General features: G+C 49.8%; 1 protein-coding gene across 2 annotated transcripts in view; it reads left to right on the top strand.

Moving 5' to 3' along the window:
• The window catches only part of Col26a1 (collagen type XXVI alpha 1 chain), a 167,499-nt gene that overhangs the window by 135,663 nt on the left and 21,053 nt on the right, over nucleotides 1-10,783 (top strand). For both annotated transcript variants that reach the window (XM_008832302.3, XM_008832301.3), the window contains exon 4: nucleotides 7,252-7,313. In XM_008832302.3, coding sequence (XP_008830524.1) covers nucleotides 7,252-7,313 — 62 coding nt within the window. The remainder of the gene's footprint in view (nucleotides 1-7,251; nucleotides 7,314-10,783) is intronic.

Below are 10,783 nucleotides of genomic sequence, written 5' to 3'. Positions count from 1 at the left end.
TGTGTGTGTGTGTGTGTGTGTGTGTTTGTGTGTGTGTGTAAGCTAGAGGTCAACTTCGGGTATTGTTCCTCAGGTGCCACCCCCTTGTTTCTTTCTTTATGTTTTGTATGTATGACTATTTTGCCTGAGTGTATTTAAGTGTACCACATGTGTGAATGCCTACAGAGCAGAAGAGGGCATTGGATCCCCTGGAACTGGAGTTACAGGTTGTTTTTGGCCATCATGTGGGTTCTGAGAACTGAACCCAGGTTCTCTGCAAGAGCAGCCAGCTACTCTTAACAGTTAAACCATCCTTCTAGCCCCTGGTGTTTGTTCTAGTTGCCAGGAAACATGCCTTGGCCCCCTTTCCTCCAGGTCTGAGTGTCTTGGGACAGCAATTGGAAGTAATTTGAAGCCTCGGAATCTCAAAATTTAAAGCCTGAATCTTTAAAAAAAAATTTTTAAATTTATTATTTTTATTTTATGTGTATGAGTATATTGCCTGTATGTGTGTGAGTGCACCCATGTCGTGTAATGCCACGGAGGTCAGAAGAGGGCGATAGATTCCCCTGGAACTAGAGTTAAGGATGATTCATAGCCACCATGTGGGTGCTGGGAATTGAACCTGGGTCCTCTGCAAGAGCAGTCAGTGCTCTTAACTGCTGAGCCATCTCTCCAGCCTCTAAAGCCTGAATCTTACTGAGAGCCACTGAGGCCCAGGGCAGGGTGGGCAGGTCCTTGTTCAGGTCACAGAGCCTCTGGGGACAGGATCAACCCCACCAACACTGTTTAATAATTATAGCAAGTTAAACAAACATGTTTTAACTGCCTGTTGGTGAAAGACTCCAGGGGAGCCATAAACTGGTCAGATCTGCCACACCTACCCAGGCTGGTGGCATGGGGTGTCCAAGCTGGTTGGATCTCCTAGGGGCCTCACTATGACTGGAGAATGGAACACCTCCTCCCCTACCCTGTGCCAGCCAAGGGTCAGGCCATTGCACACTGACCATGTCAGGCAAGGCCATAAAAACTGGATTGGACCCAGTATACTTCCAGAGACAGGTCCCTGCGGACCCCAAGGTTCCCCTCCCTCTTCTGACCTTGCGCCCTGCAAAGGGCCCTATGTTTCTTCAGACCCTGGAAACAGCCCTCAAGGGGCCCTGTAGAGGGCTCAGGAATGTATGCCTCACCTAGTACCCTAGAAGGGTCAAAGGTAAGTTAGGTCTACTGTGAGTTTCTGGCTCTTCCTGTTGCCCCCCTGGGGTAGGGTAGGGACCCACCCCCAATATGGGCAGGAGTGCTAGTTTCAAGGTGTAAATTGTTTTTGCAGCATCATTCCAAGCAAGGTATGGTGATACATGCCTGTAGTCCCAGCACTCAGGAGGTGGAGGCAGGAGGACCAGTTCAAAGTCACCCTTAGCTACATAAGGGAGTTCAGGATCCGCCTGGGCTACAAGAGACAATAATAATAATAATAATAATATAAAATAAAATGTGGGGACCCAAAGAGCCTTACTTTATCTATACTGTTCTGTCTTCCAAAGCTACCAGGGTTGACAAACTCCACAAAAGGCCTCAAGAATATCATACAGCCTCCAGGTTGATGGGGGGATCCTTAGGGGGTGAGTTAGGAAGTGGTTGAGGGAATACAATGGGTGTGGGTTGCAAGATAAGGTGGGAGGGGCAGGTGGGGGATGGGATGGGTGAGGGGACTGGACAGCACTGGACAGGGACTGGGATGATGGTTGGTGCATGACTGGCTCCTTATTTCTTCTGACCTCTGCCCATCCTGTTCAGGTTTCCTTTAAGGATTCAGGAATCCTTGACTGTGAGGCACCAGGAGCCCCTGGGACCCTGTGATTCTGCAGACCCTTGTTGACTGGGGGCCCTGCAGAAGCAGGTTTCTGTGGACCTTGCTCTTTCATCAGAGGTCTCCCAGACCAGTGTCTATGGGCCTTTGCTCTGGCTGGGCCTGTCCCCAGAGGACTTCTCTCTGCACCAGCCTCAGGAAGGTCTCACGGCTTTGACCTCCTACCCTCTTCAGGTTGCAAGGATGAGACATAGCCCCTGACTGCCTTCCAACTTGCAAAATGTTACTTGTGTCAGTCATCAGCCATGCTAGCCTTTATCTCTCTGTGGATTCTCTGACTTTCTGTTTCCTCGCCTTCTGTTCTTCTCTAGGGAAGCTGCATTCATTAAACCAGAAACTCAACCCTCACCCACTTCTTGCTTTTTATGTGTGAAGTTCTGCCTAGTCCCAACTTTATATACTGTATACTTTCTTCTATGTGGATTAATGCTCAATGTTTACTCCCTCCCGTCTTTTTTAATCTGTTTTATGTATTGGGGTGACAAGGTTTTATGGAGAGGGGAAAAGAGTCTTGTTCCTAAAATCTGCTTATAAATCCTAGAGCAACCCAGGGTAGGAGGGAGGAAGTGGGGGTGGTGGGGCCCGGGTGAGCCACACAGTGAGGGGAGGTGATGGCTGGGGTGTGACTCAGTGGTAGAGCACCTGCCTAGAGTCCCCGAGCGAGGGGCTGGGACTACAAATCAGCAACTTCTCACCTGGGCCACAAGGCAACTAACTCAAAGCAGACTGGTAGCCCGGCAACTTTGTTTTAATTTTTCATTTGTCTCCTTGACTTTGAGTCATCTGCTACCTCTACACACAGCTATGTTTACCACTCAAGGGGCATCTGTCAAACAACCAGTGACACCTGACCTGGCTCATCCCCTCTTCCATACTAAAGGCACAGAAATAAGAGTAAAAGAGGCATCTTACTGTCAGCTTCTACATTGTCCTGTTCCAGAACACACACCGTCCCCCAACTCCCCCGTCCCCAATGCTCCTAAAGGTCTTTAGTCATTGTTCTAAACCTGTAGTCACCAGGCTGGAGAAATGGCTCAGGGTTAAGAGTCCTTGATGCTCTTATAGAAAACCAGAGTTCACTTCCCAGCACCCATGTCACATCCCTCTGTAAGTCCAGCTCCAGGGGATCTGTCACCCTCTTTTGGTCTCCACAGGCACTGTATTTATGTGCGTGGGCACGCGTGCACACACACACACACAAAATTAAAAAGAAAAAAAAAAAAGAAGTAAACTGAGCATGGTGGCACACATCTTTAATTCCAGCATTTATAGGCAGAGGTAGGTGGATTTCTGTGAGTTTGAGTCTAGCTTGGTCTACATAATGAGTTCCAGACCAGCCAAGGATACATAGTGAGACTTTGCCTCCAAAAACATTTTTTTAATGTCCAGTTGTATTGAATTCCAAAACCCCTGCCCCAGTCCATGTGGACAGTTGTCTACAAAAAGGGGACTGCACCCTGGGGCAGGCACAGTCTTCTGCTGAGAGCTGGCCTATCCCCTCAGGCAATAAGGACTTCTTTGGACCACCTTGCAGACCCAGAGCTGAGACCGTGATCATCTGGACTCCATCCTGGCCAGGACTGTTTAATTATGCATATATGCATAGCTCTTGGTCCAGTCCTAATCCTTCCTGGGGTGGGGGTGGGCAGGTTACAAGACCTCATTGATCACTCCCTGTGTTTCACTATTACACAGCTTCTTTTTTATTTGTGTGTGTGTGTGTGTGTGTGTGTGTGTGTGTGTGTGCCTGTGTCTGTGTCTGTGTCTGTGTGGTGTGTGCACACACCTCTATATGCACTTGCAGAGGCAAGACATCAAGTGTCCTGTTCCACCTTATTTCCTTGAGGCAGGGTCTCTCACTCAACCTACAGTTAGGCTGGCAGCCAGCAAACCCCAGTGATCCTCCTGCCTCTAGCCCCCACAGCGCTGGGGTTACATATGTGCATGCAGAGGTCAGAAGGTAACCCACAGGAGTCAGTTCTCTCCTGCTACATGTGGGTTCCAGTGACTGAACTCAGGTCGTCGCGCTTGGCAGCAAGCACCTTTACCTGCTGAACCATCTCCTCAGCACCACTCCTGGCGGGTTTTTTTTTTTTTTTTTAGAGTGCTAATGATTTGAACTCAGGTCCTCATGCTTGCACAGTGAGTGCTCTTACTGAGCCACCTCGCTGGACTTTGGTTTTTGGGTTTTGAGGAGCTTTTTGTTTGCTTTTGTTAGATAAAAAGGTGGCAGGGGTCAGGATCACTACGAAACAGAAACAAAGAGGACTCTGGTAAAGTGAGAGTTTAGGCGGGCCTGGTCCTCAACCCAGGTGTGAGGAAGAACCAGCAGTCTAATGGCTGCAGAGGGGTAGCTTATAAAGGGAAAGAATGAGGAAAAAGAGACCATTTTTCTGCTGTTTGGGGCGGTTTTGGGGGCTGCTTGCTCAATGGAGGGCGTGGGGTCTGTACCTGGTAAAGCATATTGGGGAAAACAGCTACTGTAAAACATGTTTTTCTACAATTACAGAGTTCCAGGAATTAACTACAGCTAAGGGCTTGGGAAACCTGTTGTCAGCCCAGCCCATGGGGGCACGCTCTGGTGATCACAATACATTGGTCATTAACTTCCCGGACTGCTTTTGTTAACTCACAGGTGGCTGGGAGTTGGTTGACTCAGCTTCTCTAAGGAGCCTCATGATTTCAGGGTCTGGTGTTGCCTAGATCTGAGCCCTATCAGCTTTTAGGTTTTTTTTTTTTTTGTTTTTTTTTTTTTTTTTTTGAGACAGTTGCTTAGGTATCACAGTCTGCCCTTTAACTTTAAAATGTTTTTAAATTTATTTTTATTTTATGTATATGAATGTTTTGCCTGCATGAAAATGCACCATATGCATGTGATGCCCATGGAGGCTAGGAGAGGGCATTGGAGCCCCTGGAATTGGAATTACAGATTCCAGTTGTGAGCTGCCATATGGATCTGAGAACCCTACCCAGGTGTTCTGCTAGAGCAGCCAGTACTCTTAACTGCTGAGCCATCTCTATCCCTGGCCTGGAACTTTTGATCCCAGCCTCCACTCTGGAGTACTGAGGTTATAGGTGTACACTACAGTACCCAGTTTATTTCTCTCTTTAATTGGCATACCAGGGCAGGTAACCTAGCTTAGCCTGTTTGGGCTCTCTAGAGCTAGGGCTTTGTCCTAAAACTCAGTTACGCTAGGACCACACATGCTCCCCTCTCCAACGCCTCTCCTGGATGGAGCAGCACCAAAGTTTCCAAAGACCCACAGCCTCTGCCAGGCTGTTAGGAGTGCAGTCTCTCAGCCTCCCAGCAGCCTGTGTCCATAGCCCTGCATCCCACATGGGAGCTATCTTATTACCACAATACCTCCCAAGTCTTAGGGCATCTGTTTCTCCAGAAGGTTCCTGTGGGTCCAGACTTTGAAATGGGTGAAGGAAAGAGAGGAATTGAAACATCCTTTGACTTCTAAAGCAATAAAAGCTCTCTAGAGCAGCTTTGAAGCATCTATTTCCACATTAAAGAGCTCTGGTCTGGGGAGACAGACATAAACACAATTAAAACCCAGGAGACCGACTGTGAGGGCCTGGGGGGAACACCATGACTGGTGGGGTTTTTTTGTGTGTGTGTGGGGGGGGTGGGGTAGATGCATGTGTGTGTGTGCACCATGACTGGTGGTTTTGTGTGTGTATGTGTTAGATGTGTGTGTGCATGTGTGTGTGTGGGGGGGGTGTACCATGACAGGTGAGTTTTTTTGTTTGTATATGTGGGATATGTGTGTGTGTACACTTGTGTGTACCTGTGTACATGTGTGGACACACCTGCAAGAGACTGGAGGTGTTTTGCTCTCTTAATCTACTTACATAAATGCACCATGTGTATGCAATACCCATGGAGGCTAGGAAAGGGCATCAGATCCCCTAGAACGAGAGCTATCTCATTACCACTGAGACCAGGTCTCTCACCGAACCAGGTACTCGATGTTTTCCCACTAGGCTTGCTGGCCAGAAAACCCCAGCAATCCTCTTGTCTCTGATGTGCTGATTCCCCATCTGGGCTTACAAAATTTGGGTGTGTATGGTCACACCCAAATTTTTACAGCAGCACTAGGGATCCAAACTCAGGGCCTCATGTTTGTACAGCAAGGACTTTTATCCACTAAGCCACCTCCCCAGACCACAGCAATTAAATTAAACACCTCATTTTGCATTGTATTATAATGTTTCATATTAAATTATTATTTGTGTGCCTGTGTGAGTGTGTGCATGAATGTGTTTCTGTGCACATATGCATATGGGGGTGGTGCATGCACATGTGCATGTGAAGGTCAGATGTTGTTCCTTGGGTACCGTCCACCATTTTTTTTTTCAGACAGGGTCTCACTTGTAGCCCTGGCTGGCCTGGAATTGGCTATATAGACCAGATTGGCCTCGAACTCACAGAGATCTGCCAGTCTCTGCCTTCGAAGTGCTGGAATTAAAGATGTGCGCCACCATGCTCAGCCTTCCACATTGTCTTTTAAGACAGGGCCTCTCACTGGCCTGGAGCTTGCCAAATAGGCTAGGCTGGCTGGCTGGTACACCCAGGGATCTTCCGCCTTCACCTTCCCAACTCTGGGATTACAAACCCATGCCACCATGTCTGGCATTTTACACGGGCTCTGGGGATCAAACTCAGATCCTCATGCTTGGGAGGCAAACACTCTACTTGATTGAACTATCTCCCTAGCCATATGTATCTCCTAATCTGGTCTATAACTTGCTATGTAGGCTAGTCTAGAACTCTTGGTGATCCTCCTGCCTCAGCTTCCCAAGTGCCAGCTTAGAGGGAGTTGTGGTTATTTGTTGGTTGGTTTTAGACAGGGTCTTATGTATCCCCAGCAGGCCTTGAATTCAATATGTAGCTATGGGTGACCCTGAACTTCTGATCTTCTGGCCTCCACTTCTGGTGCTAGCATCATAGGCATGCACCATTATGCCCAGTTTATGTGGTGCTGGGGATGGAATCCAGGGTTGCAAGCACACTTAGCAGGCACTCCACCAACTGAGCTTCTAGAGGTGTGACTACTGACCACACTGCCAGCCCCTAGCAGTCCCCAGGTGTGCTGGCTGAAGATGTCCCTCCCTGCTTGGCTCTTGCCCCCTCCAGGCTTCAGCATGAACCAACCACCATGCAGCCCTTAAGACTTCTCATTAGATGTTCCCACTTCCAGAATGCCTTCCTTGATTGTCCCCAAAGAGCGGACAATGAGGAGGGTGGGCCTCAAGGAAAAGGCTCTGAAATACAGATAAGAGTTTTGCAGGCAAAATCATTAGAGATATCCCTCCCCAACTGTCATTAATATTGTCTCTCCTGTGGGGGGGGGGGTCTTTGCTGTACCCTCACCTCAGTTTTCCTTCTTTTGTAGAGTGCATGAATTGTTCCAGGCTCAGCGACATGAGTGAGCGGCTGACCACGCTGGAAGCCAAGGTCAGACCAGGGGGTGGCTGGGCCTGGGGCGCTGGCTGGGGTGAAGATGGGGACATCAGACCTTTGCTGGATGTGGCTAGAGAAAGTTGGGTTCCAAGGAGCACCTCCTAGCCTAAGCAGCTGGTCATATGCACTGAGTTCTGGAGAGGTCCTGGTGACTCTTGGTGACCTTGGGTTGGGCCAGCCTCCTGGGATAAAAAGGGAGAAAGATTAAGAAACCTCAATTTCCATAGTAGTGGCTGATCTGAGTTCCCAGGCCTTAGGGCATTCTTGGAGGCTAGATGAGGTGAAGCCAGTCTCTAGTAAGAGGAGGGAGTTGTTGTCCTTCCCAAGCTGCTCGCCCAGTAGGGTCTTACTAGTCTCTACTAAGCACCTGGTTGGGACTGGGCACAGGGATGGGAAAAGATTTGGTGAGCTGACAGCTTTCAGCCAGGCATCCTGGGAGGAGCAAGTCCTCTGTGGAGGACTCCCAGGGACAAGACTTGTTAGAGTGTCTGTTGGCTCCCTTTGCAGGGACAGAGCAAGGGAAGTTGTTCACAGGATATGTGTGTTAATATTAAGAGAACCCTGAGGCTGCACCTCATTGTTCCTCTAGGGGGTGCTGTATCGCACATGTCTCAACTTGTCTATCTGCCTTGTAACTAGTTACCTGCAGGACCCCTGGTGCTCCACCTCGTGGTTCCTCTGGGAGGTGAGACAGAGCACACTATGCTCCAGCCTGCCTAACTCAAAGCTTCCAAGCCCAGTAGCCACTTTTGTTCCCGACTGGATTAGGTTTCTCTCAGGTCATTCCCTATCTCCCCATTGCCAGTCAGGATCAAAGGTGCATAGAACATCTGTCCCCAAAGTCTGCTCCCTCCACACTCACAGGCCTGGAAAGCAGGTGCTTGGTCTATGAGCTACAGGGACCTGGGAGGGGGGCCCTACTGAGGTCACAGAGCCTTTCGGGGCAGTGGGAACTGTTGAGGTGGCCTGGACCCCTAGACAGAGCCAGCAGGGTTAGAGGCCAGACTCACTTGAGCCCCAGAGAGAGGGAGGGCTCTCTCTGAGGAGGATGGAGGGGGAGCACCACCCAGAAGAGAGTGTGGGTGCCTGAAGCCAGCTCTAAGTCTCCAAGTTCATTGTTTGTCTAGGAGTCAAAATACACTTGGTGTGGACTGTGAAGATGGTTCAGTTGGTGAAACACTTGCTTTGTATGCACGAGGACCTGAGTTCAATCCCCAGAAGTCCTATATAACAGCCAAGTACATTGGCTTGTGCTTGTAATCTCAGCACTGGGGAAGTAGAGACCAGTGTCTCCCCAGGGCTGTTATATCCATCCTTTAGGTTGTTATCCTCAAGGTCTACCCTCCTCCTTGCAACTCAGCCAGCCAGACCTCAGCCAGACCTCAGCCAGCCTGGATAGGGGACATCACAGGCAGTGAGAGTGGAAGAGGAGGTGTTCACTGAATGCCAGTTCACACTGAGGTGACTCGGGAAGCCCGAGTCCAAACGAAGAATCCAGGGCTCAAGCTGGGTATGGTGGCACACGTCTGTCATCCCAGAACTTAGGAGGCTGAGGCAAGAGGATTTTGAGTCTGAGGCTAGATACGTAGCAAGACTCTGTCTCAAAATCAAAAGCAGAGGGAGGAGAGCTGACAAGATGGCTCAGTAGGAAAGGGTGCTTGCTGTTAAGCCTTGCGACCTGAGTTTGATTCCCCAGGACCTACATGGTGGAATGAAAGAATTGACTCCTGCAAGTTGTCTCTTGACCACAGGTACACACACACACACACACACACACACACACACACACACAAATGTAATAACCTTTTTAAAAAGGACGGGTGTGTGCGAAATGCCATACACAGCTTCAAGGCCCCAGCACATGCACAGCCTCTTATCATCAAACCCCTCTACCATCAGACAGGGTCTCCCAGCCCAGACCCTGGACAGAGGGCTAAGAGAGACCCTCTGTTCCCCTTGGGGTCAGTATCTCTCACGAGGGGAGGGGTGTGGATGGGTGATAGTCTTGGCCAGAAAGGGCCAGATCAAATTGGGAAAATAGCCAGGGGGTGGGGGTTGCTGAGGGAGAGGCTGGAATGAACGTCTGTCCCCTGAGGTTTTAGAACAGGTGGGACCAATCTGACAGACATTTTCCAAAGCCTTGGTAGGGTCTGGCACAGAGGAAAAAGGGACAGCTTGACTAGGCTCTAGTCCAGCTTTCTAGGTGTTAAAAGTCACAGTTTTGGGGGGTCCAGCTGTGCTCCTCACACCTGGACCTCAAGCAAACCCTCCCACCAGAGTAATTTGCCCCTCATTCCCCCCCACTCTCAATACCCCCTGCCATGAGGCTCTTAGTAGATTGAGCAGCAACTGCCAAAGGCAGTTCCAGGGGATCCGACGCGCTCTTCTGGCCTCCATGAGCATTGCACACATGTGGTGCACTACATACATGCAAACAAACACTCATACACATAAAATAAAAATAAATTTAAAAAAATTAAAGTGCCAGCTTCAAAGTGGAGTGGGAACTCAGGCAACTCTCCAGAGGGCCTAGGGAGGTAGCTTCAGTCTGGGAGTGAGGAGCTTACCCAGAGAGCAGGGCCCATCTCAGCAGTCCAGGTACCTTAAGACAGTTTCCTGAGTGCCCAGGAAGGGACTGAGGACTCCTGCCTCATCTCCCATGTCACTTTCCAGGTATCTGCCTATGCCCACATTGCACCCTAGAGAGACAGGCTTAGTGGGAGCCTTGGGTGCCCCAGGTCTCAGGGTCCTGAGGAAGCAGTAGCTGGGAGGGGCTGATTGCCAGCTCAACCCAGTAACACCAGGGGCTGTGCCCAAGCCAGATGTACTTGCTGGAGGGTGAGAGAAGGGAGCTGGAAGAGGGTGAGAGAAGGGAGCTGGCCTCAGGTCAGAGGCCAGGGGTCAGGTGGGGGAAGATAGTCAGCACAGCAATCAGGCAAGACAAGCCCAGTCAGAGTCAGAAATGGGGCAGCTTAGGTGGGCCTTGTCATTCCAGCTACTTGGGAGGCTGAGGCAGAAGGATCAAAAGCTCAAAGCCTTGCTGGGTATAATGACACACACCTTTAGTTCCAGCACTCAAGAGACAGAGGCAGGCAGATCTCTATGAGTTTGAGGCCATCCTGGTCTACAGAGCAAGTTCCAGGCCAGCTGGTACTATATAGTGAGATCCTTTCTCAAAAAACCAAAATAAACAAAACAAAACAAACTGAGAAAAGTTCAAGACTTGCCTGGGCTACAGAGTGAGTTCAAGGCCAGCCTGGACAACTTAGGGAGACCATGTCTCAAAATAAAAATGTAAAAAGAAGGCTGGAAGTATATAGCCCAGTGGTAGAGCACCTTCCTAGAACCCCCCAGTGAGGGGCTGGGGTGTGGCTCAGTGGTAGAGCACCTGCCTAGAATCCCCCAGTGAGGAACTGGGGTGTGGCTCAGTGGTAGAGCACCTGCCTAGAATCCCCCAGTGAAGA

This window comes from Nannospalax galili, unplaced genomic scaffold (assembly GCF_000622305.1).
Source record: "Nannospalax galili isolate Female #2095 unplaced genomic scaffold, S.galili_v1.0 scaffold675, whole genome shotgun sequence".
Classification (NCBI taxonomy): Eukaryota; Metazoa; Chordata; class Mammalia; order Rodentia; family Spalacidae; genus Nannospalax; species Nannospalax galili.
Note: the sequence above shows the minus strand (reverse complement) of the source record. Positions and strands in the feature narration are given on the sequence as shown.